General features: G+C 39.3%; 1 protein-coding gene across 1 annotated transcript in view; it reads left to right on the top strand.

The window, feature by feature from the left end:
- The window catches only part of SWT1 (SWT1 RNA endoribonuclease homolog), a 75,375-nt gene extending 59,382 nt beyond the window's left edge, over window positions 1-15,993 (top strand). The window contains exons 17-19 of the mRNA XM_054587653.1: window positions 1,779-1,845; window positions 5,498-5,562; window positions 15,249-15,993. Coding sequence (XP_054443628.1) covers window positions 1,779-1,845; window positions 5,498-5,562; window positions 15,249-15,384 — 268 coding nt within the window. The 3' untranslated portion in view covers window positions 15,385-15,993. The remainder of the gene's footprint in view (window positions 1-1,778; window positions 1,846-5,497; window positions 5,563-15,248) is intronic.
- The last annotated feature ends 333 nt before the right edge of the window (window positions 15,994-16,326 follow it).

Below are 16,326 nucleotides of genomic sequence, written 5' to 3'. Positions count from 1 at the left end.
AGTGTCTAGTAAAGTACTTTCTTTTGTGTTAATCAGCTTGGAATTTATAACCTCTTAATATAAAACATCTTGTTTCATCTAATTTTCTTACCCTCTTTTAGGATATTTCCAGAGCTATAAACAAGAATAGGTGTCAGCTAGTCTACTTTACTGATAGTGTGTTTATACTAACTTACAGAGTTAGAAAACCTTATTTTTTTCCCTTCATCTTTCTAAAACTTTGGTTTAACTTATCTAGGTAGCTTTGTTCTCACTTTTTTAAGCAATTTATTTTTGGACCCTTCCTCCCAATATATTATCCTCTGTCTTTTTGGGGGACGGGGGAGGGTTAGGAGATATATTTTAAAATTGTTGGAAGAAAACCTTTTTCCATAAAATGGTATTCTAATTTACATTTCTGTAGATATCTTAACGATATTCTGTATGTGTCTCCTCCAAGGGAGTATAGCCCCTTTGAAACTTGAAAAATTATTTATAAAAGGTCTTCTATAGTCAAAGGCCAAATAAATAAAGATCTAATAGAGGTCATTTAACTATACCAATATCAACAATATCCCTAATCATATCAAGCATTGGCAAGAAAGAGGACCTAGAGACTTTGTTTGTTTGTGGTTTTTTTGAAATTTTTATAAGTGTTTATTTGAGCCAAACTGACCACATATACTGGGAACCAGATCTCAAATGCTCCTAGAGACATTGTTATAATTAAAAAGGCACTTGGAATTTAATAATTAATTGAGGTGGCTTGCTTTCCCTTTAGTTAGATCTTTATGTACTTATTCTGTGGCTCGAAACTATTAGATGATGCTAAAAGTTGTTGTTACTATGATAATTGATATATAGTGCTTGCTGAATACTGGTATATAGTGCTTGCTGAATACTGGGCACTGTTATAAAGGCTTTTCATATAGTAGCTTATTTAATTTCACAATAACCATGTGAAGTTTGGACTATACCATCCTCATTTAACAGATAAGGAAAATAAGTCACACAGAACAAGGTCACACTGCTCAACAAAACCAGGCAGATGTTGCTAATTACCACTATACCATAATGAAAGAGCTGTTCCCTTTTCTTTTTTTCAAAAGAAAAAAAAATTCTTTATCTTGAAAAAATTAAAAAATACTTAGTATAAGAAAAATGAGAATCCTTTACTGCTAGAAGAAGAAATATGTTCTTCGCTCGTCTTTATTATTTTTATTTTTATCTTGTTTCCATTTGTTTTTATGTTCTATATTTATATTTTTGTTATTTTTATGAATCAGTGTTAGTCTGATTACTCATGCTTTTTCATATAGTGCTAGGCTGATAGTTCAGACAGTGTTATTTGAATTCAGTCACAAAATCTTTTATTAGGATACATGTCTGATAGTTTAATCAGTTGTCTGGATTGATTGAACGTTTCCATGGCAGATCTTTAAGCTTTACCTGCAGCTTAAAAGATATGGAGTGTAAATGCACTTGATATTCTATGTGCCTTTTCTGAAATCTGTATCATAACTCAAAATGTGAATTCTAATTTCACAGAACGCTTATGGTTCTTGATTAACTGATGTAAGTATTGATGTAAATAAGAAATATTTTAATGAACTGATCTGTTTCATTAAGCTCATGGTTTTATAATATTTTATTGATTAAAACCAAAAATGTTTGTAAACATTCTGATGAGATTATTATACAAGTTGTCTCTCACAGTATGGATATGTTTTTTGAGGAAAAGTTCAGGTACTTTTTAATTATTTATCCCTCTTCCTTTTTTATTATATTTTATATTTTAGGATTTTGGTCCCCAACAGTAATTATCAAGATGTTGAGACCCTCTATAACGTCTTAATCAAGTATGAGGTATGAGAAATATTTTTAAATGTTTAACGTATTTTCACCATAAACCAATTGTAATATAAATGAACATGGTGGGGTTCTAAAATGGGATGGAATGTTCTTTTATTGCTACCTGCTTTAAATTCCTGGGTGCCACAGAAGGTCCCAGTGACATAACGAGTTCAATTTTTTTTTTTTGTTCTCTAAGCAAAAACATGGAGTAGAATCCTACAATAATACACTTCCTACAACACAGAATTGTTTGTCATCAGGAGCTGTTGGCATTTTCAACAGGTGATCACTTCCTTGTGTGGAGCGTGGCATGTTTATCGTTCCTGCCCCTCCGATACTACCTGTCAGTAGCTTCCCTGGTCATAGGACACCCAGGGACATCCCACCCAGCTCCCCACCCTGGCTGGCTGCTGGGGAGGAGAAAACACCTCTGGTCAGGACCACTGATTGCTGAAAGGGAAGCTGTGATCTAATTTCCTCCGTGGCAGCGGTGTAGACCCTGGAGCCAGAGCTGTGGAGAGGCTCGTGTGTCTGGTAAATTAAGCTGCACGCTCTCCTCTTCCTGGCTGATCCTCGGGAAGTATTCTGCTGCGCTTCGCTTTCTGTTTACCTAAAACTCTACCAATTTTTCCATGTATTCTTTCTCTTCAAGTGTGCATGTGTATAATTTTTAAAACACTCTATTTGAAGGAATATGACGTATATTCCTATCTCACATTTCTTATGGAGTCAAACTCCTTTAAATGTGTTTCTTCACTCTTATTCCTGATTAGTTTTTTATTTAACTTTTTGTATGTGACACCTGACATTAAGAACCTAGTGATTAAGTGTTCAGTGTGGTTCAGCCACCTGTTAATTAACTAATGCTCTTCGAGGAGTTATTTAATTCTCTTTGTCTCAGTTTCTTCACCAGTAAAATGGGAATAATATCAATATATAAATTACAGTATTCTTTAAAACTAAGTAACTTAGTACACATATAGAAAGTGTTCCCAGAGTACGAGGCACAGAGTAAATGGTCAGTGGCACAGTGTTCACGTGTGCTTTTTAAAAAATCAGCCTTAATACTGGTTAACTGCATTATGTGATCAGGATGACTTCCTCATTTGAGATGATTCATATATATTTAATTATTTCATCATACTTTCTGAATTTCAAATTGAGTCATTCTAACATGAAATGTATTTGTGGAAATAACACAATAATTTTTAAATCACTTATCCTGGGAAAGTCTGAAACATAGTTCTTTTTAGGGCTTCCTGTTACTGAAACTTTGGGAGAAAATACGTAACCTTAGTTATAAGAATATGTGGAATTGATTTCCAGATTTTTTAAATCATTTCTCTTAGCAGAACTCTCTTTTTTATACCAATTACTATATTGGAGATACTTGTCTCATATATATCATAAGCAGTAATAGGACCATCTGAAGTTTTTAAGGTATTCGACCATTTTATACTCAGTCTTTGCCTTTTGTTCTTGAAGTTTTAAAAATTAAAAATAATATAGCCACTTTCTAATATTTGGCACTCATTGTAAGTAGTAAATGAATTAATTACACCAATGCCACAATCCACATTATAGTCAGAATTCTAATAATGTTTACTGACAAAGGCATCTTTTAACTCCATGTTCCCTAGGAATTAAAATTGTACACTTGAGCATAGAAATGATATTTAACAGTGTAATTTAAAGTTTCCCAACGTAATTGAAAAATGTTTTGAATCAAAATTAATGAATATGATGAAATAAGATATTTCAGGCTAGAATCTGTCTATAGGTCATTGATAATGCATTTCAGTTTTCCTTTTTAGTAGCAAATTGCCTTTTTTTTGTAATTCACCTGTGACTTGGAATAACATCACCCTTGTACCTCAGCTGTATTCTGGCGTAAGTGTCCAAATGTATGTGGATGACCACTTTTAAAACTAGAGTTGTCTAGACACTCATTTTTCTAAAAATCTACTAAAGGCCTAAGGAACTATTTTGTATTCATGTTATTATCAGGTTCAAAATCAGTCTTCAGAAGATTTTTCTCAGCATTCGATGGAAAAGAGGTGATTCCCTGCATCCTCTGATCAGACATCTGCAGTGTCGGTGGCATTTGCTCGCCTAAGTTTGATATATTATAGGTTCTGATATGTTGGGGCAATAGTGAAAAATATCAAAGGCCCTGAGACCAGAGCAGAACATGTAAAGAAGGAGGAATTGGACTGGTTAATTGTTTAATACATATTTTAGGACATTTTTTAGAAGGCACTTTTAATACAAATTATAAAGCACCTAAAAAGTTGATTATGATAAATTATGTACCAACCTAATACGTTCATTAAATATATTAAGTATTATATATAAATTAACAAATTTTAAGCAAAAATTTAGGATTATATACATTTAAAATGTTACATTTAAAAACTACATAGTTTTAACTTTGAATGAATGAAAAACATTTTCTACACAAATATGGTGAATTTCTTACTGAGGGAGCTCATGGAATTTTTGCAAATAAGCAAAACCCTTAACTCTGTAGAAGACTTTCATGATATGAATCTTTAAATTAGTGTTAATTAAATTATGATGGGGACATTTTTTCCACCAAAAAAAAAATGTATACCAACTAATAATACTTTAAATAAATTGAATAGAAGATGATGGTCTCATTTCATTTCCCTTTTACTAATTCATAATTTCTGAAAACTTTAGGCATTGTGCTCTTTGTTGAGTTATCTGACAAAGAGAATTTCCCTTTACAAATTTCTAGGTTCTTCCCTGCACAGAAGTAAACTGTAAACTAAATCAGTGGTAAGCCTCAAGAAATACAGAATTCTTTCACTATGTCCACTACATGTGTGCCACAACTAGTTTTTATGTGATAAAGGATATTTTCTATTATTTAAGTCCATAACATTTATGAATGTAAGCATGTTAAAGATTTAGACCTCAATAGTCTGAAAACTGCATTTCTTTAGAAAATGTCTATAAATCAAACATTTTCCTAAATGAACAGACATTGCCACATCATTTAAAACCTTTATGTTTAAATGAAAGTGAAGATGATTCAGTAATAACGTTTGGAAGGGTCAGCCATCATATTGCAATATTAGAGTTGAACATGACTTTTTCTTTCAGCTTGAATTTTTTCTCATGTTCAGGATATAAAGATGTGGCTGTTTCTTACTGCACTACCTGTGTGATCCCAAGTACATGCCAGCCCTTTAAGTTTTTCGTTATTTTAAATTTTATTTTTTTATAATTCATTTATTTTGTCTGGAAAATAAATACTTAAAATTAGAACTATTTTAAGAGGCTAGGCTAACTGAAGCATGAATCAGTTGCATGGAGTATGTTTAGTTTTTGTTTGTTTTTGTCCATTTGATATACAAAGTGATTGTCTGCTTTGTTGAGACTATCAGTAACCCCAGGCCCATCTCACTTCTGGTTCTGTGAACAGATTAGGTTTTAGCAATAGTTGTAATGTTTTCACACGTAGTTCAGTGTTAGCAATATGGTCACTGAACTTCTGATTTCCACTTTTCTCTCCCTTTTATGCAAAACGAGAAACTTGACTTTCTGGTCCCTCAGAATAGGGGCCACTCTAATTGTGCCCTTATTACTCGTGTGATTTAATATACATTTTTAATAACTGTATCTTTGTTCTTTTCAGGTAAATGAGAGTGTCAAATTTACTGCCCAGGAGCTTTATGATTGTGTTTCACAGACTGAATATCGGTAAGTCATATCTGTAAACAGATATGCCATTGACTAAGCTTCCACTCATGGGGAAGGGTGGGGGTTTTGGGGTTTTTTTTTTATGCTTTCACTGCACTATGATTTTTTACCTTTAGTAGTATCAAATATTTTATATGTTTCATACATACAAAAGGGCTGTGTGAGTGTGTGTAGCAGGTATAAGGTTTAAAGTAGTTCTGGAAATTTTTGGTCTCAAGACCCCTTTCTATTTTAAAAAGTTAATTGAAGGCCCCCAGAAAGCCTTTATTTATGTGTGTCCTATCTATCAATATTTACTGTAGTAGAAATTAGAATTGATAAAATATTTATTTATTTATTTGAAAATAACAGTAGGTAATTAAGTGCATGTTAAGATAAGTAACATAGAATTATGTAAAGAATTTTTCCCAAACAAAAAACATTCCTGATGAGAGTGGCGTTGTATGTTCTTGCTGGTTAGAAGAAAGCTGGGTTCCCATTGCTGCTGCATTTAGTCTGTTTCCCTAATGACATCATGTATCACTGGAAAACTGCTGGGTGCCATTGCAAGAGTGAGAATGCAAAAGGCAAACCGTGTCTCAGTCTTACTCGGAAAAGAGCTTTGACCTCTTTGATCTCACAGACCCTTTGAAAGAGGCTCACGTTCCTCAGACCATGCTTTGAAAAACAGTCGGTATAAAGAATACTCAACAGGCCTCCCATTCAGCTGACAAAACAGACCTTTACCCATTTCTGTGTGTGCCCTCTCTTCCATCCTCTCTCTAGTGATTTTGTGTTTATCATTCTCAACCTTATCTTTATGATTTCACTGCATACTATTTATCATTTAAAAATATGTGGGTTAATTTCACCTGTTTTTTAACTTAGTGGTATCAGGCTATATATTCTTCAAACAAGTAATTCATGTGTAACAAAAAAGAAGTGTACGTCTGGTTTTTGTATACAGAGGGTATAGGCCCAACCCTGTGCCCAGACAGACAAGTTCCTGAGGAGCAAAAGCCCCTTCAAAAGCCCTTTCAGTGCTGCCCTCCCGCCCTGCAGCCCCTGATCCTCCACCCCATGTTCTCCTGTAAGTCGGCAACGAGATTCACCCTTTTGGGATGTGGAGCAGAGGTTGGCTTACAGTGTAACATGCCCCGTGTGTGCCTTTTGTCACCCTGTGCTATGCAAAGTCAGGTAATAAAAGTCACAGGCTCATGAGAACAAGCGGAGCTAGGGCATATCACTCCAAAACTTAAGGAACACCATAAAAAATCAAAATGGTATCACAGATTGACACATGTTCAGGGGTTAGGAAATACATAAACACTGTAATAAAATTGACACTTGACCTTGATAAAGAGCTGAGATTGCTCGTGGCAGCGGTCAGTGGAAAAGCTGCCGCTCACTGCGTAGTGTGGCGGGCTCCGGGGAGGGGTGTCTGAAATTGGAGGTAACATGGTAGCGCCTGATGTGGGTGGATGTGGCGCATGGCACACAGGAAGGTGAGGCAGTTGGCACATTTTGGGGGTGTGCGTGAGTGTGTTCTCTGTGTTCCTAAGCCACCTGGCTCAGCTGGGAGCAGCTTTCCCTGTTCACCGAGCACCTCTCACTGCCGAAATTATGTATAAGAAAATGTGAAATTTGCATTGAGCTCAAATAGTTCTTTAATGTATCAGTGGGGTTGGAACAGACCTATGTGTTTGCAACAAGCACAGTAGCAGAACTGACTTTTTTCACCCTGCCATTGCACCACTAAAGCACTGTTTATTTGCTATTGATAATGTGCAGATATACCTTTGTGGCTATGAAATCTTATGTGCAGGCTCAGTGACAAAGTTAATTCTCAAAGTGCTTCTGTTAAAACCCTTAATGTTATTCAGCAGTACAGCTATGAAAATGCACTCATTAGATTCGAATGTTTTTCAAAAATATCTGAAGTCAGTGGATATGCATAACATTGTTCCTGGTGGTAAGAATGATTTTTTTTACCTTGATCTGCAGACTATCAGTCAACTCGTTATACTCTTATTTATAGATCTTTATAGTCAGTTTACACTTGAAGGTTGTGTATATGAGATTCATGTAAAAAATATAATGTCTATCAACCTTAGCCATATTTTTAAGGGGTAGAAAGCCCGCTCTAGATAACTTGGAGGGCACAGTCCCTTGCGGGATGGTTCAGATGTCTGAAATTATTTTAAGTTCACCTTACTGTTGGAATAGTTGGGAGGGTTTTTTGGAGGAGGGGGGTGGGAGGTAGAGAGGGTACAGGGATCGAAGTTGAATGTTCAAAGTTAAAGCAGTTGTACCTGTTTTTCTCTTTGTTTTCTTTCCACCTACAATACCACGGATTTGAACTGTGCTATTACTAATAAGTTCACTCTTACACCCAAAAGGATGATTTTGAAATCAAATATATTAATATCTTGAATGAGCTGAAAAAGGGAATTGCTGTGCAGCAGGCTTTTGATGCATAGCTTTTAGATTTCTTCTGCTGCTGTTTGTTTTGACATTGTTTGCCCTGTTTGCAGTGAACAGTGTCTCCCACGTGAGCCTCCTGTGTCGTCCGCATCTCACAGTTTTCACATCGGCTGCCAAGAGAGACCTCCTTTTGGTGTCAGTGGGTCATGTTAGACACGGGGTTAAATGCAGTACATAGAAGGTGTTACAGTTTTCCTGTGGTTTGGAGGTGAAAACAGAAGAGTGATTTAGCTTGCATGTAGCTGGCCACGCTTGGAAATGTTAAGAAAAGGAGTCTCTTGAAGTGTCTGAATGTCCAGTTCTTTGTGTTTGGTTACAGTGTTAGTTGTGAGGAAGGAGACTGTTGATGTGCCCAACACCATATTTATTGCAACAGGGATGTAATTAAATAGCTGAAGAACATTTTATAGATTTTATAGGTTCTGATAAAACAAGAAATTAAGGTTGCAGATTGGCAGTGGTTTTAATCAAAAGTTGACACTGGGGAACCTTGGTGTTTGTATCTATATACCCGTTAGTGTTTCTGTCTTCCATGTTTGTAGGCTGTTTGGTGCGGCTTTTGCTCTGGCTAGTGGGGTCTGTCTGTGCACTGTTTATCCTGAGCAGAGAAGGAGTTTGCTCAGAAAATCCAGGTGGTAAATTAATGAGGTTATCACATAGTTTACCACACCTATATCTTGTGTGATGTCTTTTATTTGCATGGGAAATAAGTTAGAAGTGTTTAATTCTCTGTTTGCCCTATAAGTTCTTGACAGAATGTTCTGGCATGTATGCGAGGCAAGTCTCTAAGGTCATTTCTTCTACATGAAATGTAAACCAGTTTGTAACATCAGCCTCATAAAGTACCTGGCATAAAGTAACTGGTATGCTGCCTAAGATGGCGTGTGTATCAGAACCTTTTTCCCCTGTGGCAAGTGCTTTCAGGAATGACTGCTTTCTGGCTCCTAGAATCAGCTCCCTGGTGATGGCTTAAAGGTTACCTTTGAGCTGTGGTTCCAGCACCCAAGTGTCAGCATCCCCTGGGAGCTTGCAAGAAATGCACACTCTACGGCTCCACCCCAGGCCTGAAGCCAGGAACTCTGGGGGCAGCGCCTGGCAATCTGTTTCCCAGCCGCTGCAGGCCCTGCTGAAGTGTGAGACCCACTGTGTCCAGGAAGCCTCGACAGAAAAAGCCTTAGAGAAGAATAACCTAGAAATCAGATCTAGACCTTTGATATTTTTCCTTTAATTAGAAAAGAATTACATTTTTGTCTCTAGATGCAGTAATACTTTGCAGTAAGTTTGACCTCGTTATTTGTGATAGAAGATAATACAAAATAAAAGTGTATACTTTTTGTAATTGAGGTAAAAGTCACATAACAAAATTAACAATTTTCAAGTGCACAATTCAGTGGCATTGAGAGCATTCACTGTTACGCAACGGGTGCCCTACAATTAGGCGTCTCTGGGCCACAGTGGAGGAATTGTCATCTGGGGCTACACATTAAATACACGAACACTAACAAAAACAAACAAAAAAAAATCTTACAACGTTTTAATTTTAAGTAAATTTACGATTTTGTGCTGGGCCGCATTCATAGCTGTCCTGGGCTGCATGTGGCCCATGGGCGTGGGTGGGACACCCCTGGCGCTGGTCCCATCGCCCGCCCTGGAGGGAACTCCCATGCCTGTGAAGTCGTTCTGTGTTCTCAGCTCCTGGCCCCGGGCCCTGGCAACCACCAGTCTGCCTTGTGTTTCGGTGGATCTGCACATTCTGGGTTTTTCTTGTAAGTTGCATCATACAACTTATGACCTTTTGTATGTGGTTTTGTTCACTGGCATGCTGTTTTTGAGGTTCAGCTCATTGTAGCATATACCAGCGTTTCATTCCTTTTTAAGGCTGAATAGTATTCCATTGTATGTATCAATTATACCACATTTTGTTCACCTGTTCATCCATCTGTTGGACATTTGGTTTGTTTCAGATCTGGGGCTAGTGCGTGAGTAATGTTGCCACTGGTGTACAAGTATTTGTTTGAATTCTTTCGATTCTTTCCAATTTGGGGGGATGGGGTCTATCCTAAGAGTAGAATTCCTGGGTCAGCCAGTAATTCTGTTGTTAAGTCTTTGCAGAACTGTGCTCCACAGCGGCTGTGCTCTGTTACCTTCCCACCAGCAACATACAAGGGGTCCAATTTCTCTGCATTCTCAGCACTGTTTTATTTTCCATTTCTTGATTAAAGCTAATGAGTGTGAAGTTTTATCTCATTGTGATTTTGATTCTCCTAAGTATTAATGAGGTTGAACGTCTTTTCATGTGCTTGTTGGCCATTTGTCTCTTTGGAGAAATGCCTATTCAGTCTGTTGCCCATTGTAAATTGGGTTGTTTTTCTTTCTGTTGTTGAGTTTTAAAGAACTCTCGATGAGGAACCTGGCCGCAGACCATAATGCTGTGTGTGATCTTTCAGGCCTGACCATGGGCAGTTACCTGGCTTCAGCTGGCAGCCTCCACTGGGGAGCACTGCCTCCCCACGCCAGACTTGGTGCGCAGCCAGTGGACTGCAGTGCGGTGGCGGGGAAGCGGTGGGCAGCGGGGTGCAGGCGGTGCTCAGGCCCTCGCCCCTGGGCAGCCATGCCCGCTCACTCACCTGCATTCGAGCCGGGCAGCTTCATCGGGAGGCCTCTTTTGGGGGCTTTGCCTGAAGCACCTCTGCGGAGACCTCTTTCTGGAGCCCTTGCCTAAGGGGTCTCTCCTCTCTGACTTGGAGCTTTTCTGCTCCTGAGTCCGCTCCTTTGCAGTGGCCTGAATGTTTATATCCCCCAGAATTCGTGTTAAAGTCTTATTGCCCAATGGTATGATCTTAGAAGATGGAGCCTTTGGTAGTTGATTAGGTTGTGAGGGTGGAGCCTTCATGAATGGGATTAATGATCTTATGAAAAGAGGACTCTCCCCAGAATGTGCTGTGTTGCCTCCTTGATCTTGGACTTCCTAGCCTCCAGAACTGTGAGAAATACATTTCTATTGTTTATAGTCTCCCCAGCCTGCGATGTTTTGTGATGGCAGCCTGAATGGACTAAGATAGCCCCTACCCTTCCTCAGCCATTTGTGTCCACGAAGAGGCCGGAGTGCTGGTTCAGGGCCCCTCGTCAGTGAGCTGATGCCCTGTCTGCATCGTGCATTGTCTGACCCTGGCCTGGCATCGTCCTGGGGGGGAGTGGAGCCCTGGGCAGCTGGCACCGTTCACTGGGCCTCTTGCTTGCAGGACCACAGGAAATGAATCGAGCCCAGATTGGTACTTTCAGTTTGGCTTGGTGACTTTGTCAACCTCCTCAGCACCTGGCAGCTTGACCTGTTATATGTCCTGGATATTAGGCCTTCGGCACAAAAATAATTTGCAAATATCTTCTCTCATTCTGTAAGTTGTTTTTTCACTTTCTTGATAGTATCCTTTGATGTGCAAAAGTCTTTAATTTTTTTGATAAAGATTTCTGTTTAATCGTATTTTTGTATGCTCTGCGCCAAAATAACATTACATTGCCAGATAAGAAACCAGACAAAATATCAGAGACACAGAGGAGGAGAAGAGTCTTTGAACTAAGCCATGCCAAGTTGTCTGACGTCAAACCGAGCAGGTGCCTGGGGCAGGCAGAGCACCAGGGCAGCGGAGGAGGACTGCCGTCGCGGCGCCAGAGCCGAGTCACGGCGGAAGTGCTGCCGCGTGATCTGCAGTTTTCTCTGAAACATGAGTTGTTTTACTGTCCCTAAGAGACAAAGCAGAATTTTTGCTGGACAATTTACATAAGTTCTTGCATTTTTATATTTTATTTTTTACTTAAAAATGTTTATTTTTTATTTAGAGGTGAAAAGTTTGCAATTTTAATAACGTTTGCAAATTTGTACATCTTTTTCTTCTGTTGTGTGGACTTTTGGAGTCCCATCTAGGAACCCATTGCCAAAACTGAGGTCATGGCTATTTACCCTGAATGTTTTTCTAAGCATTGTATAGTTCTAACTCTAACAGCTCATTGATACATTTTCAGTTAATTTTAAATGGCGTGAGTATGGGTTGAACTGCATTTAGTTTGCATGTGGATGTGGGGTTGTCCCAGCACCATTTGTTGAAGAAACTGCTCTTTCCCATTGAATGGTCTTGACACCCGTGTTGAAAGTCAGTTGACCATGTGTGTGACGTTTTATTTCTGGACTGTCAGTTCACCTCCACTGGTCTGTATGTCTGTCTAGGGCAGTACCACACTGTTTTCATCAAAGTTGCTTTGGAGTAAGTTTTAAAAATTGAGAAGTGTGAGTCCGCTAACATTACTTCTTTTTCAAGATTTGGCTTTCTGGGGGTCTTTTAAGTTCTGTATGAATTTTAGTTTTGGTCGTTCCATTCCTGCAGAAAAAGTTGTTGGGATTTTGACAGGGAGTGCGTTAAGTGTGCAGATTTGCCTGGGTACTATTAGCGGTGTACTTACGTTTTCCAGTCTGTGAACATGCGATGTCACTAATTTAGAGTTTTAATTTCTTTTGGCAGTGTACTGAAGTTTTTAGTGTACAAGTCTATGTCTCTTTGCTTAAATTTATTCCTAAGTAGTTTAATCTTTTTCATGTTATTGTAAATGGACTGTTTAGTGCTATTGTTACTTCCTTTTCAAATTGTGTATTGCTAGTATGTAGAAATGCAACCTATGTTTTGTGTTGATCTTTTATTTTGCAGTGTTGTGCTGAAACAGTTTATTAGCTCTAGCAGTTACTTTGTGGATTCTTTAGGATCTATAATTTTACTTCTTTGTGTACACTCTGTATGCCTATCATTTTTGTGTGTGTGGGTTTAATTATTCTGTATAGAACTTGCAATACGATGTTGAGTAGAAAAGGTAAACGTGGACATCCTGGTTTTGTTTCAAAATTTAGGAGGAGAGCTTTCAGTCTTTCCGCATTGAGTATGATGTTAGCTATTATATACTGTTTTTATATTAAGATTACATTGTATTCAGCTTTTCTTTCATTTGATATACACATTACAGAGGTATGCCAAAGTTCAGAGAGTTGTAAAACAAATATTCATTTTAGACTTTCTTCATTGCACCTAGAAAGAATTTTGGAAAAGCTTCATCAGAAATTGGAATTAGGTCATTTAAATTCACTGCTATCATTCCGTTTGGACAAAATTAGCCATGGAAATTAATCAAATAATTGATGGAGGGTTTTTTTTTTTTTAACTTCTAACTGATTAAAAAAATTTTCCAGTTATTTTGACCTGTTCGTGATTTGGTTAAGCAAGTTTGATACCCATATTAGGACAACTTAAAGAAACAGTGGCAGGTTTGCAGAACTCTCCTGAGCAACACAGAATTACAGAGCTGGATAGAAGCAACCTCCAGTCTTGACCTCTGCTCCAGAAAGGATTACGAGTTGGGATTGTTTAGTTTGGAAAAAAGAAATAGGATCATTATAAGAGACAGAATGTTTGTACTGTTGGAGGAAAAAGGGAAAACGACTTTTTGTTTTGTTTTAATTTAGGAAGGTTGGGGGTCAGATCGATAGGGTTCATAGACCCCGTATAAAGGAACAAGAGGCATCCAAGCATGTAATGAATGGGCTGCCTCGCGCTGTGTCTGGTGAGAGGACTCACTGCAGGATGGCAGGCAAAGGTGCTTAGGTGACCTCGCATTTAATGTGCGGCCTTTCTACATACAAGCCATGGTCAAAAGGAACTCGAGAACTGCTGTCATTACAATCCGGAGAGACCAAGTATACAAGATGAAAAACACCCGACACTCCCTCAGTCAGCGATGACAGCTTGCTGCGGGAAACAGTCTGTAGGGGTTTGTAATCTTGTCAGAACGGAGACTTACAAATAAATGCCACCCATGTGGGAAGAGGAGAGGAGCTCACCTCGTAACTGCGAGAGGGGAAAGCAAGAAGAAAAGGACATAGAAATAGATTCAAAGTCTAGTTACTGAAGGAGTAGTTTCATATGTGGAATCATCAAGGACAGCAGTAGGCACGTGTTTCATTTTTCACTTTGGAGAGAACATTGATCTCCTGTTTTGGATCTCTGGGGTCCCCTGGAACTCACTTTTTGAGTAGCTGTGAAGAACTGGCAGCAGCGTGCCGCTAATTTAAGCTGTCTAACTGTAGGAAGCAGGGCTGGAGTAAGCAAAGGTAAAAGGCAGGTTGTGATCAGCTTCACAGAAAGTGCACATCTTCAGGACCTGGGGCCACTCAAAATATGGTGTCTTTACTTTTGCTGCCACCGCTCTTTCTTATCCTATTCGTTCCTTGAGTTCTGGTTGACTTTGTTTTCTTTGTACCCCACATCGAGGCATCCGTGGGGGCAGAAGCAGGGGCAGCGGGCAGTGGGGAGAGGTAGCGGGTGGTCTTCCCGAACCCCGTGGAGATGGCTCGGAGTGAGCTTAGAAGCCAAGAAAGTAATAACTGTCATTTAGGTAATAAAAGTAACCGTCATTTCTTGAACACCTAATGTGCCAGACGCTGTACTAGATGCTGGGTATTCTTCATGAACTTACATGGAGGATCTCCCGGTAGATTTAAATAGGTTTCAAGCGTAGAGTGGGATCCACACTCTATGGACACTTGAGAGCCCAGGTAGGCTTCTTCTTAGGTAAAATTATATGTAGGTGTGGCATATATTGGGCATTACTCTCTGCTTCCACCTGCGGTTAATTAACTAATACTCGTTAACTGTTAGATGACTTATTTCAGCAACTGACTGTAACAGTTGATGCTGACAGCTTCCTATCCCCTCTCTGGTGTTTGCTGGCAGGCGGTGCGCTCTCTTAGTGTCCTCCAGTCTACGTGTTCTTTTACTCCCACGCTAAGTAAGGCAAAAAAAATATGATCTACTCCCCACCCCCCAAGCCTTGCTTACCCCTCAGATTAAAACCTGTTGACATCAGCCCATTTCCTGGGAGAGGTGCTTCAGAGACCATGCAAAGGACTATTTTTACGCCTCCAGCTTTGCTTGTTGTCAGCAGGTCTGCCATGAGAACCCTTATTCCTGAATTCGAGGAATTGCATCAAGATCTTCATGTTGATTGAGAACCAGTCTAAGTGCCTGTTATCCTCCCATGTTTTGTCTGTGCTGAGAAACCGTAACTCTTGGTATTTTTCTCTCAAATATCAAAAGATGTATTTCAAACCCCAGTGTCATCCTGGTGTATTAAGATGGTTTCACTTAGCAGCCACCTCGCACAGTGATGTGACGTTTCTTTCCCAGGGAGCGGTTAACCATCGGGTGCCGCCAGCTGGTCGAGATGGAATGTGCCATGCAGCAGTGCCATGCCTCCGTGTACACGGAGGCCAAAAACCGGGGGTGGTGTGAGGACGTGCTCAGCGACACGACCGGAGTCTGATTGTCCTCAAGAACAACAAAGTCGCTTTCAGCCTTTGAAGCCAAACCCAAGAGACTTGTAAGAAATGTCTCATTCGTATAAAAAGGTGATTGCTTATTATTGACAGTCTCATTGAGGTTCTCTAAAACGCGTGATGCATCCATCGTGGGATAAATTGTGGAGTCAGCTTTTCTGAAGGTGACAGTACCTCCCTACCTCTACTCCTGATACTGAGCCGGTATGTGTAAGGAAAGGAGAGCCATCTTTTTAGTCATCTTAGGGCAGGAGCCACTGTGGCATTGGAGGAAGGCACAGTATCAGCATCTCTTTCAACCCTGTGTATGATTATGTGACCAGCGACACTTCCAGACTCCAAGAAAGAATTAGGACGTGACCGTTCCACACATAAAATCTTACCCTGGGCTGTCGTATGATCAAAGTGTCTTCCATGTAGACCTGGTGAATATAATACACATCCCTTCCACGTCCCCAAGGAATTGAAAATGGAGATTTTACTTCAGCTCCAGCTTGCAGTAACAGCTTTTTTTCCCTCGCTGGACTGGTCACTTTTCAGTGCATTTCTATGGGAAGAGCAAGGAGAGAGCCCTGTGTCTCTCCAACAGCATGATTTAGGGGATTAGGTGGCAGAGACCGATGGTGGCGCCTAACTAAACCAAGCGTTTAACTGGCTTATTTCTTACTTAGTTATATAGCAAGTCGGAAGTCCCTGTTTAATAGAGTATATTATGGTTTTGTTAGTACATTACATTAAATCTAACTTGGTATTCTATTATAAATGTTCATTTATTTTTTAAAAAAGCAATACATTATTTTTAGTAAGATCCTGCTTTTAATTTTACTTCCAAATTGTATTTCTGAACTGTGTATAAGGTATGATTATAAAGGTGTGCCTCACCAGTAACAGAACCTGTGCAGGTGCCCACTAGCAGTCTGTGCAGGAAC

This window comes from Pteronotus mesoamericanus, unplaced genomic scaffold, assembly GCF_021234165.1.
Source record: "Pteronotus mesoamericanus isolate MK-2021 breed Mesoamerican mustached bat unplaced genomic scaffold, CSHL_Meso_final scaffold_1186, whole genome shotgun sequence".
Taxonomy (NCBI): domain Eukaryota; kingdom Metazoa; phylum Chordata; class Mammalia; order Chiroptera; family Mormoopidae; genus Pteronotus; species Pteronotus mesoamericanus.
The sequence above is the reverse complement of the archived record's forward strand: the minus strand, read 5'-3'. Positions and strand labels throughout refer to the sequence as shown.